This window comes from Mirounga angustirostris, unplaced genomic scaffold (assembly GCF_029215605.1).
Source record: "Mirounga angustirostris isolate CCGP_5_RB_7025 unplaced genomic scaffold, mMirAng1.0.hap1 SCAF_2, whole genome shotgun sequence".
NCBI lineage: Eukaryota > Metazoa > Chordata > Mammalia > Carnivora > Phocidae > Mirounga > Mirounga angustirostris.
This window is the reverse complement of record NW_026991710.1, coordinates 151,379,176-151,393,970: the sequence shown is the minus strand read 5'-3', so window position 1 is coordinate 151,393,970 and position 14,795 is coordinate 151,379,176. Positions and strand designations below refer to the sequence as shown.

Below are 14,795 nucleotides of genomic sequence, written 5' to 3'. Positions count from 1 at the left end.
TAAAGCTGATCACAAGCTTGGCAATACTATGTTCCATGAGAGAAGTAAAAGAAGTTACACAATAACACAAATGTCAGAGTGATGAAACACCTTGAGATTCATCTGATCAAATCTTACTCATAGATAAAGAAACCAAGGTCCAGAAACATGAAGTGACTTCTCAAGATTGGGTTTCCAACACTATCCTGAAACCTTCTTTGACCTTTTTGGAGGTCATCTTTATTCCTCTGGGATCCCCCATGTACTGCTTGTACCTCTTTTTAGTGCTGTATTTGGTCTTCCTTCTTTAGGTTTGCAGTATTTGGGAGATTGAATCAATGTCTAACTTCCAGGGTTTAGCATAGAAGCTAAACTCATAGTCAGTGCTTCATAGATGCTTGTGTAAAGATGGGAGGGAAGAAAGGAGGAGGAGGAGAAGTAAGGATGGGTTTAAAGCTTAGTTATTTGATTTATCACTAGTAAACATGGTGGCAAGCCACATTTGAGAACCCAAGCCCAACAATAGTGGGTACGTTGGAACATGAAGCAGGGAGCTTCTCCAGGCTCCTGAGGTGGTGTAGGCTTTTCCCTCCTTTTCCGTCTCCTCCTGGATCCATGGGATAAATTGAGCCACAGACACAAACATACCAGGCCTCCCCCTGAAGCCAGATCTTATGCCCCAACTGAAGACACCCACTTGGAAGAGCCTCTGGGTTCCATGGATAGTACAGACCATAGGTGCCCCACTGTCTCCCTGAGAATGAGATAATGAAGAAGATACAGTCTGCACAGAATCAACAGTAGCTCTAAAAAGAGGGTAAGATGAGAGGGTCCCAGTGGCATAGGCTAGGGGCCTCACTCCTGGGCTCTCTCCTGAGAACCTAGAAAGTGGTGGGGCATGTGGAGGATGGGGCCAAGGCAGGGACTGAGTACCTGGCAATTGCCTTTGGTGCCTGGTTCCTTCCAAGCACAAACCATGTTCTTAGAGAGCTGGTCTACCCTCTTGCTGCATTGTCTCCAGCTAATCTGCATCACTCTCAGCTTCTGCAGGTACATGTTTAAGTTGTCATGTTGGTCTGGGAAATGAGGAAGCTAGTGTGAGAATGAGTGCTACATCAACCACTGAAAGTGACTGGCCCACAAATGATCAGGGTGGAAGCCATGGAATGATGCAAACAATTCACAAATCATAGATTCACAGGGTAGAAAGGTCTTAGAGGTGACCTAATGTAATTCCCCACCTCAATATCCCCTTCAGGATCTCCAATAAGTGGTTCCTTCATTTCTACTTCTATGTATTCCCTTTGGGAAACTCATTCCTTCTGGAAGCAGCGTACTAAACCCCCAACACCAGCCCCTGCCAGGTAAACCTAGAATAAGCTTTCTCCATGGTTCTACTATCTCTCCACAGCTATGCTTGGTCCCTGTACAGAGGTTCAGAACAACCCAACTTCTGAATCAGTATTGTCCAGTGTCTCTGCTAGGCCAGTGGAGAAACCAGGAAAATGACCCACCTATTATTGTCAGTTTGTGGAAAGGAAAAGATTATAATTCTAGAGGAACTTCTGGCTTCCCCATCCCATTCCCAACCTCCCAGAGGTTCTCCCTGTCTGGCCAGCCTTGTGCCCTGGGAAAGGAGTAGAGTCATTGATGACAAAGCTTGGTTGGAGAATCACTGGTTCACTTATTTTGATCATTGATTTTCATCAAATGATAAACAGATGGGGAAATGCACATTATCAAACAACCCATGAAGGAAGAATCCAAACTAGCTTTCTAGTGCCCAGTGCTTCTGGGCCCCCCTAAAATTATCAATGTCATATTTTGAGATTCTTCTATATTCCAGACTTTCACTAGGGACTTTACAAGTATAATTGCATTTAATTTAATCCACATAACTGATTCGAGGGAGACATTGCTGTCATTCTACAGGTGAGAAAAAAGTGAGAGTGACTAAGGGGAAGGAACTAGCTCAAGATCACAAAGCTAGAGTAGTGAAGCCAAAATTCAGACCTGAGTCTTCCAAAGCATCATGCTGTCTAGCCCAAGGAAGCATAATGTGAACTTTCTGTGGCTTTTGAAGGGAAGACACATACCATATTCATAAGCTGTCACCCACTCTGCCATCCAACACCGGTCCCAGATCCTTTCCTTCTTCTGCAGACAGATGGGCATTTTGAAGTTAGTGAATTGTACTGGTGTGGCAAGCAGGAGCAGGGAGAGGTCACTGTCAAGGTGGGATGGTTTATAATCTTTGTGAATAATTATCTTCTGCACTTGCTTTCTCTCCAAGTGGATATCGCTGAATCTTTTGGTTCCCATGACCACAGTAACATTTCCCAATGCCATTTTTAACCTAAAATATGAATATAATAACTCCAAACTATAATAATAGTTACACTGCATTTCACATTTATAGACACATTTGTAAACAAAAGAGTTTACAACTGATACTGAGAAATCCAAAAAAGTGGATGTGTGGTGCCCTAGAGACTGGCTAGAGATCAGAGTGGCAAGAATCAGGGATCCAGACTCAGGCAAATGTCCAAGCTAATGAATCATCAGCCCAGGAAGTTTTCCCTGACCCAAAGGAAGAGGAATGAATCCATCCAAGAGAATAGAATGTGAATTCCTTGACAATAGAGATTTTGAATATCTTGTTTACTGCTGTATCACCGCACTTAGAACAGCACATGGTAGGTGTTTAATGAGTATGTGTACAATGAACAAACACAGACATGTGCCAGGTAGGAGAAGGGAAGATTTGTACTGATTTTCCAGTACTGGGTACATAGTCACAACTAGCAGCCAACCTTAGGATATGGTTCACTTAAAAGAAGAAAGTGGGTGTAGAAAAGAGACTTTTTGGTACAAAGCCAATGGGAACAAACTGGGTATAGAGTCCATGGCTTCATAAGGCTTGTGCACTAATCCAATAAGCTACTCAGCCCAGACAAAATGTTGAGGAAATCTGATGTAAATCAAGACAATGCTTCAGAAACTTACAGGGTTCTTGGGAAGCAATGTGCAGCTGTCAAAACCCACCACCGATGTATGATTGAGCCTCCACAGAGATGTTTCCGTGAGATCTGGATACTCACTTGCCATGGGAACTCACCTTCCTGGACTTCAAACAGTTCATGAGATGATAATGATGATGAATTTGAAAAGGCAGGTCGGTGGCCACATTGAACTTTGTCTGAAAGAGAAATGAAAGAGCCATTTGTACATGAGGGGCACTGAGAAACCCTTCTTATCTGGTATTCCCAACATCTTCCAAGCTTAGACTGGTAATGAAGCTGAGTGAACTAAATGAGCAGGCACAGATGGGCAGGTCTCAGAAAACACCAGCAAAACACACCTCCTTTAATGTCCGTCCCTCACATTCAAAAACTACTGCGAGACCTGGAGAAGTCAGGGCAGAGATCCATCAGACACTATAAAAGGGTTGGGGTGTCAATGCAAAAGGGCCAAAGATATGTAGGATCCATTCGGGAGACAGCAGCCATGCAGAATTTGAATAGGGAAAGTTAATATCAAGAATTATAAACTATAACAGAGGAATAACTACAAAGGGTCAAGAGGACTCCAAGAATACCATAAGGTTAGGGGAGAGTGGAAGGACTGAATTTGGCGGGGGAGCCCCTCCCCAAGGTTCGGGTTCAGAAATCACTGGATAATGTGTGTTTGCAGCCCAAGGCAAAACAGAAGTTTGCTAGTTCCTAATGCTACACAAGCAGGAAACATCCCTTTAAAGTACAGCTGGATTGAAACTTAACACCCCTCCTGGTAAGCAAAGGAGGTGAGCAGGAGGGAGCTTAGGTATCAAGAGCCTGCTCATTAGCCAGAGGGCACAAGGCCTGGGATGTCCATGTCTGTGTTGGGACAGCTGCAGTGAGGAGGCGTAAGGAAATGGGAAGGATTTGGGGGACCGATCAAAGAAAAAGATATGACCACAAGGTGGCAGTAGCACGCACAAGCCTTATTTTAATAGGTCGGCATGCAATAGAAGCCCTTTGCAGCAGGAGACCATTCAGAAACTAAGGTATAGGGGTCACCATCCAAAAGGGGAGAAGGACAAGGGAACTCCCAGGGGGAAAGAGATCAGAGGAGGTGCTTAACATCTTGGTAATGTTGCTCAGTGGCAGAAATGGGAGTCTCTGAGTCAGAGAACAATTAAGGGCAGCAGTGGTGTGGGTGTTGATAATCAACAGGCTTTATCTTATCTATGACTAGCAGATACTGGGTGCAGTTTCACAGGGTATGCAAAACAGGCAGGCTCTCAACGTCTAAAAACTGCTAAGTTGGCCTTGTTGAAAACAAATGGATGGGGCTCCTGCGTGGCTCAGTAGTTTAAATGGCTGCCTTTGGCTCAGGTCATGGTCCCAGGGTCCTAGGATTGAGCCCCGTATGGGGCTCCCTGCTCAGCGGGGAGTCTGCTTCTCCCTCTTCTTCTCCCTCTCTCTCTGCCCCTCCTCTGTTCGTGCTCTCTTTCTCTCTATCTCAAAAAATAAATAAAATCTTTAAAAAGAAAAAGAAAACAAATGAATGTGTAAAAAATTAAGTTTGGCGGGGCACCTGGGTGGCTTAGTTGTTAAGCATCTGCCTTCAGCTCAGGTCATGATCCCAAGATCCTGGGATCGAGCCCCTCATTGGGCTCCCTGCTCGATGGGAAGCCTGCTTCACCCTCTCCCACTCCACATGCTTGTGTTCCCTTTCTTGCTATTTCTCTCTCTGGCATATAAATAAAATCTTTAAAAAAAAATTAACTTTGACACCGGCAGGCTTTCAGCTGATGGGTGTTGGCCTGCTATGAAGAAATAAACAATCTATGGTCTAATAGACAAAAGCCATTTTGGGGCCATTTATATACCAGGAGGTCACTAAACAGGGGACTAGACTCAAGCTTATGACCCATGGCTGGAGCCAAGCACTTCTGGATGTCCTCTTCCTGCAACAATCATACTGAAGGAACAAAGAGAAGCAAACAGAAGCATGCCAGACAGAACCAGGAAAAAAGCCCTTTCCTTCTGCAGTATCTGTGTAGTATCTTCTACTGAGGATAATTTTGTTTTTCAGATTAAGATATAACTGACATAGAACAGTGTGAAAGTTTAAGATGGACTGTTGATTTGATACACTTATATATTGCAAAATGATTACCACACATAGCATTAACTGACATCTCCACCACATCCCATTATTACCTTTTCTTTTTTGTAGTGAGAACATTTAAGATCTACTCTCTTAGCAACATTCAAGTATATACTACAGTACTATTAACTATAATCACCATGTATTACATTAGGTTCCCAGAATTTATTCATCTTCTAACTGAAAATTTGTATCCTTTGACCAACCTCTCCCCATTTCTCCCACCCATAGATAACCACCACTCTACTCTCTGTTTCTATGAGTTTGTTGTTGTTGTTTTCAGATTCCAAATATAAGTGAGATCACACAGTATTTGTCATTCTCTGTCTGACTTATTTCACTCAGCGTAATGCCCTCAAGGTCCATTCATGTTGTTGCAGATGGCAGGATTTCCTTCTTTGCTATGACTGAATAATATTCATGTATTTATCACATCTTTATTCATTCATCCATTGACAGACACTTAGGTCGTTTCCATATCTTGGCTATTGTGAATAATGCTGAAATGAATGTGAGAATACAGACAACTCTTTGAGATCCTGTTTTCCTTTCCTTTGAATATACACCCAGAAGTGGGACTGCAGGATCATATAATAATTCTATTCTCAATTTTTTAACGAAACCTCATTCTGTTTTCCAAATTGGTTGCACCAATTTACATTCCCACCAACAGTGCACAGGAGTTCCCCTTTTTCTACATCCTTGCCAATACTTGTTATCTCTTGTCTTTTTGATAAAAGCTATTCTAGCAGGGGTGAGGTGATATCTCCTTGTGGTTTTGATTTGCATTTTCCTGATGATTAGTGATGTCAGTGTATCTGTTCATGTTTCACCTATCTGTTGATCATTTGTATGTCTTCTTTGGGAAAATATCTATTCAGTTCCTCTGTCCATTTTTTTAATCAAAAGAAAGTTTTGGCTATTAAATTATGTGAGTTCTTTATATATTTTGGATAGTAAGCCTTTATCAGATATATGATTTGCAAATACTTTCTCCCATTCAGTAGGTTGCCTTTTAGTTTGTTGACTTTTTCTTTTGTGCAGAACTTTTTAGTTTGATATAGTTCCCCTTATTAATTTTTCCTTTTATTGCTTGTGTTTTTGGTGTCACAACCAAAAAATTGTTGCCAATAACAATGTCAAGAAATTTTTTCCTTTGTTTCTCCTAGGAGTTTTTTTTTTTTAAGATTTTATTTTATTTATTTATTTATTTGAGAGAGAGAATGAGATAGAGAGCATGAGAGGAGGGAGCTTCAGAGAGAGAAGCAGATTCCCTGCCGAGCAGGGAGCCCAATGCGGAACTCGATCCTGGGACTCCAGGATCATGACCTGAGCCGAAGGCAGTCGCTTAACCAACTGAGCCACCCAGGCACCCTCTCCTAGGAGTTTTATGGTTTTAGTTTTTATGTTTAAGTCTTTTATCCATTTCAAGTTAATTTTGATGTGTGGTGTAGGATAGGGGTCCCATTTCATTCATGTGACTAACCAGTTTTCCAGAACCACTTATTGAAGAGACTTTTTTCCCCATTGAGTATCCTTGGATCCCTGTCAAATATTAGTTGGCCATGTATGTGAGGGTTTATTTCTGGGCTGTCAATTTGTTTCCATTGGTCTTTGTGTCTGATTTTATTCCCTATAGCTTTGTGTGATGCCTCCAGGTTTGTTCTTCCTAGGAATTACTATGGCTATTCAGAGAATTTGGTGATTCCATACAAATTTTAAGTTTTTTTTCTTCTATTTCTGAGAAAGGTGTTGTTGGAATTTTGATAGAGTTTGTGTTGATGCCATAGATGGTTTTGAGTAGTATTTACAATTTAACGATATTAATTCTGATCCATAAACATGGGATATTTTTCCATTTGTTTGTGTTTTCTTGATTTTTTTTAAATCAAAGTCATAGTTTTCAGTGTAGAGATCTTTCGTCTTTTGGGTAAATTTATTCCTATTTTTTGATGCTCTTGTGAATGGGATTATTTTCTTTATTTCATTCTCAGCTATAATGTTGTTAGTGTACAGAAATGCAACTGATTTCTGTATGTTGATCTTGTATCCTGCAACTTTACTGAGTTCATTGATTAGTTTTTTGGTGTAGTAAATGTATTTTCCATATAAAAAATTACATCATCTGCATACAAGACAATTTTCCTTTTTCCTTTTTCATTTGGATGCCTTTTATTTTATTTTCTTGATCAATTGCTCTGGCTAGGACTTCCAGTGCTTTGTTGAATAAGTGAGAATGGGCACCTTTGTCTTGTTCCTGGCCTTAGAGGAAAAGCTTTCAATTTTTTTCCATTGAGTATAATGTTGGCTGTGGGTTTGTCATATATGGCTTTTATTATGTTGAAGTATGTTCCTTCTATACCCAATATGTTGAGCATTTTTATCATGAAAAGCTAATGTATTTTGTCAAATGCTATTTCTGCATTTATTGAAATGATCATGTGATTTTTATCTTTCATTCAGTTAATGTGGTGTGCCACATGTATTGATCTGTGAACCATCCTTTAATCCTAGGGGTGAATACCACTTGATCATGGTTTATGATCCTTTTAATGTGCTATTGAATTTGGTTTGCTAATACTTTGTTGAGAATTTGTATATCTATATTCACCAGGAATATTGGTCAGTAGTTTTTTTCTGTTATAGCATCCTTATCTGGCTTTGGTATCAGAGTATGCTGGCCTTGTGAAATGAGTTTGGAAATGTTCCTTCCTCTTCTATTTTTTGGAAGAGTTTGAAAGGCTTGACATTAATTCCTTAAATGTTTGGTAGAATGAGCCATTGAAACTGTCAGGTCTTATCCTTCTCTGTATTGGTTGGCTTTTGATTACTGATTCAATCTTCTTACTCATTATTGGTCTGCTCAGATTTTCTATTTCTTCATGATTCAGTTTGGTAGGTTGTATGTCCTAGGAATATATCCATTTCTTCTAGGTTATCTAATCTGTTGCCACACAATTTTTATGAGCCTGTGTATCTTTGTAGCGTAAGTTGTAATGTCTTTTTTCATTTCCAATTTTATTTATTTGAGTTTTCATTCTTTTTTCTTCTTAGTTTAGCTAAAGATTTGTAAATTTTGTTTATCTTTTTTAAAAACTGACATTTAGTTTTGTTGACACTTTGTATTGTTTTTCTGATTTATATTTTATTTATCTCCACTCTGATCTTTATTATTTCCTTCCTTCTGCTAACCGTGGGCTTAATTTTTTCTTTTTCAAGTTCCCTAAAGTATAAATATAGGTTGTTTATTTGAGATCATTCTAATTTCTTAATATATGCATTTATCACTATAAACTTTCTTCTCAATTGCTTTTGCTCCATCACATAATTTTTGATATATTGCATTTCCATTTTCATTTGTTTTGAGATATTTGTAAAATGTCTCTTTTGATTTCTTCTTTGACCCATTGGTTGTTCAGAAGTGTGTTGTTTAGTTTCCACATACTTGTAGATTTTCCAGCTTTCCTCTTCTTCATTTCTAACTTCATTCCATTGTGGTCAGAAAAGGTAATTGATATGATTTCAATGTTCTTCAAACTTCTAAGATTTGTTTTGTGCCATATTGTACAATCTATCCTCGAGAATGTTACCTGTGTACTCCCGAAGAATATTCTGCTGATTTGATAGAATGGTCTATACATGTTTATTAAGTTCATTTGTTCTGGATTATGATTCAATTCCAATATTTCTTTTGATTTTGTCTGGATGTTCTACCCATTGTTGACAGTGGGGTAGTGAAATCTCCTACTATTATTATATTTTTTCTATTTCTCTCTTCATATCCATTAGGTTTTGTTTAATATATTCCAGTGCTGTAATGTTGGGTGCATATATATTTACTATTGTTATATATTCTTGATGTATTGACTTTTTAATCATTATATAATGACCTGAATCTCTTGTTATCTTTTTTAGCATAAAGTCTACTTTGTCTGATGTAAGTATGGCTACATTCACTTTCCTTTTGTTTTCCACTTGCATGAAATATCTTTTTCCATCCCTTTACATTGAGCCTAGGTGGGTCTTTAGAGCTAAAATGAGTTTCCTGTAGGCAGCATGTAGTTGGGTCTTTTTTTTTTTTTAACCCTCCAGAATATTCTGTGCCTTTCTATTGGTGAATTCAATTCATTTATATTTAGAGTGACTATTGATATGTAAAGACATACTTCTGCCATCATATCATTTGTCTTCTAGTTGTTTTGTATCTCCATTGTTTCTTTTTCCCTCTTTTTCTGTCTACCTTTATAAAGTGGTCATTTTCCATGGTGATTTACTCAGTCTCCCCTTTTATGTTTTGTGGCTCTACTCTAGGTTTTTAGTTTGTGGTTACCATGTGGCTTACATAAAACATCTCATATATAAAATAGTCCTTTTTATGCTGATAGCATCTAATCTTCATTTGCCTATAAAAGTTCCACCCTAATATTGCCATTTTACAGATAAGGAAACAAATACAGAGATATTTAGTAACTTATTCTGAGACCACATAACAAATATGTGAAGGAAATGTAATTAGTTGCTGTCAGTCTAACTTCAGAGCTCATTATGCTACAGGTCTGCTTGTGTTTATAATCTGGGATGAAAAGGTCCTTCTAGCACATCAAATAAAAATATTGATGAATTTTTTACATAAATTTAAATTTTTTACATTTGGTCTAAAATAGAGTTTTAAGAGTGTTAAAGAATTAGGAGAAAAGATTTAGCAGCACACATAAGACACAAAGGGCTAATGTCATTAAAATTAAAAAAGGTCCTGCAAACCAGTTTACCACACCCATTCAAATAGGAAAAATAAGAAAGTTATAAGAACAGGTAACTCTCAAAAGGATAAATGGAAAATGTTACAACTAAGGAAAATGCTACAAATAAGGGGGTAAAGATTGGTCTTGTGGCCAGAAACATTTCAGAAATACCAGATTAAATGAAATTAAACTATTTTCTTTACAGTGAGATTTCTCCAAACCTTTAATATGTGAATATTCACTGTGACTCTACAGAAAAAGTATGAAATAGAGCATTTCTAAAATCTTATCTAACCATGAGGACTTTTTCTTTTTCTGTGCAGCTTCTAACAGGACACAGATTTTATGGAACATACTTGAAAATGCTGCATTAATTCATTTGCTCCTATAATAGTCCTATAACTTTTCCCACTTTATGAGATTGCATAATCTAATACACGTAGTCTGAATTAATAAGGCCCTTATTCCACCACAACTCTGCTACTTGTCCCAGAGTGTTGGGCCCAGAAAGATCCTTAATACATTTACAAAGAAGGGAGTGAGACTGGAGAAGCAGAGGCAATTGCTAAACTGTTGTTCCAAGTCCCTGTATTTCCAGAACTCGGGTCCAGACCCTGGAGGATCATTTTATTATTTTTATTTTTTTTTTTAAGATTTTATTTATTTATTTGAGAGAGGGAATGAGAGACAGACAGCAGGAGAGGGAGGAGTGTCAGAGGGAGAAGCAGACTCCCTACCGAGCAGGGAGCCCGATGTGGGACTCGATCCCGGGACTTCAGGATCATGACCTGAGCTGAAGGCAGTCGCTTAACCAACTGAGCCACCCAGGCGCCCATGGAGGATCATTTTAAAAGGCATGTTCACTAGCCCAAAACATCTACTTTGATTAATCAGTTGTGATCTCTTCATTTCCTGGGCCATTTGCTCTAACTCAGCACCCCCTCAGGACTCTAAATCAAATCTACAGGAACCAGGTAAGAGGTTGAAGGCCTCTCTCCATCCTCTGCTCTGGGTTAGCCTGGCACAGACCTGGATCTTCCAGGGCATGTCCCTTGAGCACCATAAGCAGTGGAATTAGAAGCTGGAGCATCCTCTTTTCATTCCAGTCCAGAATTGCCCAACCTATGCCTCTAGCCAAAGCTGATAAAGTGCCAACTGCCACTGCTTCAGTTGGGGCCATCACAAATGCATGGCAGAGCTGGTCTTAGGTGACATCACAGTAAGCCCAGGGTTAGGGAGGATACAGGGGATGCAAGGCAGCCTGGCTTAATGAGTCTGTGTGCCTAATCCTTCCCTGTATTCCCTCCACAGTGGGGAATAAAGGGACACCGTCTTAAACAAACTTTTGTCTGCACATTCCCTTCCCACTTTTGACTCTGAGCCTCTTGTGAAGCCATGTATTCTATCATGTGCTTTGGCATCAAAAAGCTATGGGTCTTTGGGTGAGTTTTCATATTTTTTATCTCAAAGCCTGCTATGACTTTTTAGAAGATTGAACTTTATTGTGAGGTTAATGGGGAGAATGGTAAAATGAAAATGGGTCATATAGTCACATATGCATGAAAAGATTACTCTGAGTGTTACACAGGGATTATTTTAGAGAGGATTAACTAGAAAAGAGAATATAATTTAGGAAGTTGCTCCAGAAATGCAGATGAAAGATGATGGTGGCCTAAGTAGTAAAGAGGTGGGTATATTAGTTTGCCAAGGCTACCATAACAATGTACCACATACTGGGTGGCTTAAACAACAGAAATTTCTCAGTTCTGGAGGCTGGGAAGTCCAAGATCAAGGTGTCAACGGGGTTGGTTTCCTTCTGAGGGCCATAATGGAAGGATCTGTTCCAGGCCTCTCTGGCTGGTGTGCAGATGGTCATCCTCTTGTTGCCTCTTCACTACGGTCTTCTCTCTGTGCACATGCACTCCCGGTGTCTCTTCCTCTGTTTTTTAAATTTAATTTAATTTTAGTTGCAGTATAGTTAACATACAAGTGTTATATTAGTTTCAGGTGTACAACATAGTGACTCAACAATTCCATACATCACCCAGTGCTCATCTCAAGAGCACTCCTTAATCTCCATCACTTATTTCACTTATCCCCCCGCCCACCTCCCCTCTGGTAACCATCTTCTTCTTTTTATAAGAACACCAGTTATATTGGATTAAGGCCTTATTTTAACTTAATCATCTCTTTAAAGACCTTATCTTCAAATATGATTGCATTCTGAGGTACTGGGGGCTGGGATATGAACATATGAATTTTAAGAGGGACACAATTCATCCCATAATAGTTGAGTTACCAAGAAACAGATGTAATTGAGAGATAACCAAAGAGGTTGAATATAAAAGTAATGTGATTGATGAGCTATATAGGATGAGCAGTCAGATACAAGTACAGATCTGAAAGTTTGGGGCGGAAGTATAAATTGGAAAGTTATCAGCCTATTTAAGTCATGGGAATGGATAAGATTGTTCATTGAGAAGGTTTGGAGAGAGAAGCAAAGAAGGCCTAGGACTGAGCCCAGAATAACTGCCAACATTTATGGTCCTATAGAGGAAGCAGAGCTGGAAATGGAAGCTAGCAATTGCCAGAAGTACTGTAGGAAAATAAGAGGGTGTTGGTGTGTAAAATGGGACTAGAATGTTCCAAAGAGGAGCAATGTTTTCTAATTAAAGATAATCCCTCCCCGTGTCCTCTGAACCTCTCAATCCTCCCACAGCCTCGGCAATATAATACTATCAATTACTTGCTCCCTCCCTAGTCCTCATGCTCTTTTTCTCTTCCACATCTTTCTCATCAGCATTTAAATGTGCTTAAGTCATCAAATCTTCTAAATAAACAAGTCTCAAAAGGCTCTCCCCCTACTCTGACTTACTCTTTAGCCACCACCCTATCTCCTCTCATTTATAACTCTTTGTAAAGAATTCAAAGAATGACTGTATAGAAGACTGAATGAAGTGCTAACTGCTGACAATAGCTGTTATCTGTAAGTAAAGACTCCTGTTTTCTCCTCTGTTCTCGCAACAGTTCTGACATCAGATGTGTGGGTTTTTCCACACCAAGCACTTCTCCAACTCTTAGTGGACATTGAATGGTAGTCCTACAGTTTAACTCAATTCTGACACTAACTACATGGAGTAAGTGCGGACCCCACAGGTTAAGGGTTCAGTCCCACAAAATTGCACCCACTTCAGATGCCAATCACAAATCCAGGTTGTCACTTACACTTCTGACTGACCTGCTATAAATCAGGAGTTCCCACAACCCCTCCTCAGTTTCCATGATTTGCTAGAAGAGGTCATAGAACTCAGTGAGCTTTACTCACTATTTCTGATTTATTATAAAGAATACAACTCAGGGACAACCAAATGGAAAAGATACATAGAATAAGGTATAGGGAAGGGACAAGGGACATGGAGTTCTCTTGCCCTCTCTAGGTGCACCACCCTTCCAGCACCTTCATGTGTGCATCAACCCATATACTCTCTGAACCCCTTCAGTTAGGGTTTTTATGTTGACTTCATTATGTAGGCTTGATTGACTAAACCACTGGCCACTGGTGGTTAATTCAGCCTCCAGCCCTTCTCTCCTTAGACATCAGGTCTGGGGCTGGAAATTCCAACCCTCTAGTCACAAAATTGGTTCCCCAGGCAACCAGACCCCTAGCCCAAGGGTTTTTTCAAAAGTCACCTCATTAACATAAACTCAGATGTGGTTGAAAAAGGCTTGTTACTGATAACAGGAGACACTCCTTTCATCTTTATCACCTCAGAACTATTTTAGGGCTCAGGACAAGAACCATATATTAACACATAAGAAATTACAAAGATTTTAAGGGCTCTGGCCAGGAATCCAGATGAAGACTACAATATATGTTTCTTATTATATCACAAGATTACAATAATATTCCCCAGTTACCTACAAGTCTCGCTAGCTACCTATAAGGCTTCCCAGTTACCTGCAAGCCTTGCTCCCTTCTTCCTTCAGGTCTCTTCTGTCCCCTTGTCAGTTGGACCTCCCAATCACTCTATTAAAAACAGCACCTGCTATCTTCTTTAACCTGCACTCACTATACTCTTTCTCTACTTTATTTTTCCATAGCATTTACTATCATCTAATAAAGTCCATATCTTCAGGATTTATTTAACTTCTGTCTCTTCTACTATAATAATCTTTGCGAGGGCAAGGACATTTATTATTTATTCCTATATCTCTAGTTTTTAGAAAATTTCCTGGTACATATTAGGCACTTAATAAATAGTTGGAATGAATGAATGAATGCCTTGAGAAGAAAAGGCTGGCCTCCCCCTCAAGGTAGAGATTGACGCGTGAATGTTGGTGAGGTATGCTCTGCCCTGATGAGTTGTACTATCTTGAGAAAGTCAAGGTTTATGTTTCTTTTCCCCTCATGAGTTTTTCAAAAGGATAAGCCAAAGTAATTTGAGAATTAACTGTGGTTATATGTCTAAAAGCCTAATGTAGACTAGTATGGTCTTTGGAGCTGGGCAGACCTGGGTTTGGATCCTGGCATGATATTCACAGTATTAGTCAGGGTTCTTCAGGGAAACAGAACCAATAGGCTATTATATATCATATATGTAATGACTTATTATTATAAGGAATTGGCTTATACAATTATGGAGGCTGACAAGTCCCATTATCTGCCATCTGCAAACTGGAGACCCAAGAAAGCCAGTCATGTAGTTTGAAGGCCTGAGTGCCAGAAAGCCAATGGTGTAATTCCAGTCTAAGTCCAAATACCTGAAAAACAAGAGAACCAGTGATAGAAGTTCTAGTCCAAGTCTAAAGGCTTAAGATCCAGAAGGCTAATGGTGAAGTCGGAGGGCAGAAGACTGATGTCCCAGGTCAAGTAGTCAGGCAGGGAGAGCAAATGTTCTCTTCCCCCAACTTTTTGTTTTA

At 39.5% G+C, this 14,795-nt stretch overlaps 1 protein-coding gene across 1 annotated transcript in view; it reads left to right on the top strand.

Annotated features, from left to right (window-relative positions):
• MSRA (methionine sulfoxide reductase A) overlaps positions 1–14,288 on the top strand; it is a 525,135-nt gene extending 510,847 nt beyond the window's left edge. Inside the window, exon 7 of the mRNA XM_045880095.3 lies at positions 9,049–14,288. Coding sequence (XP_045736051.1) covers positions 9,049–9,069 — 21 coding nt within the window. The 3' untranslated portion in view covers positions 9,070–14,288. The remainder of the gene's footprint in view (positions 1–9,048) is intronic.
• The last annotated feature ends 507 nt before the right edge of the window (positions 14,289–14,795 follow it).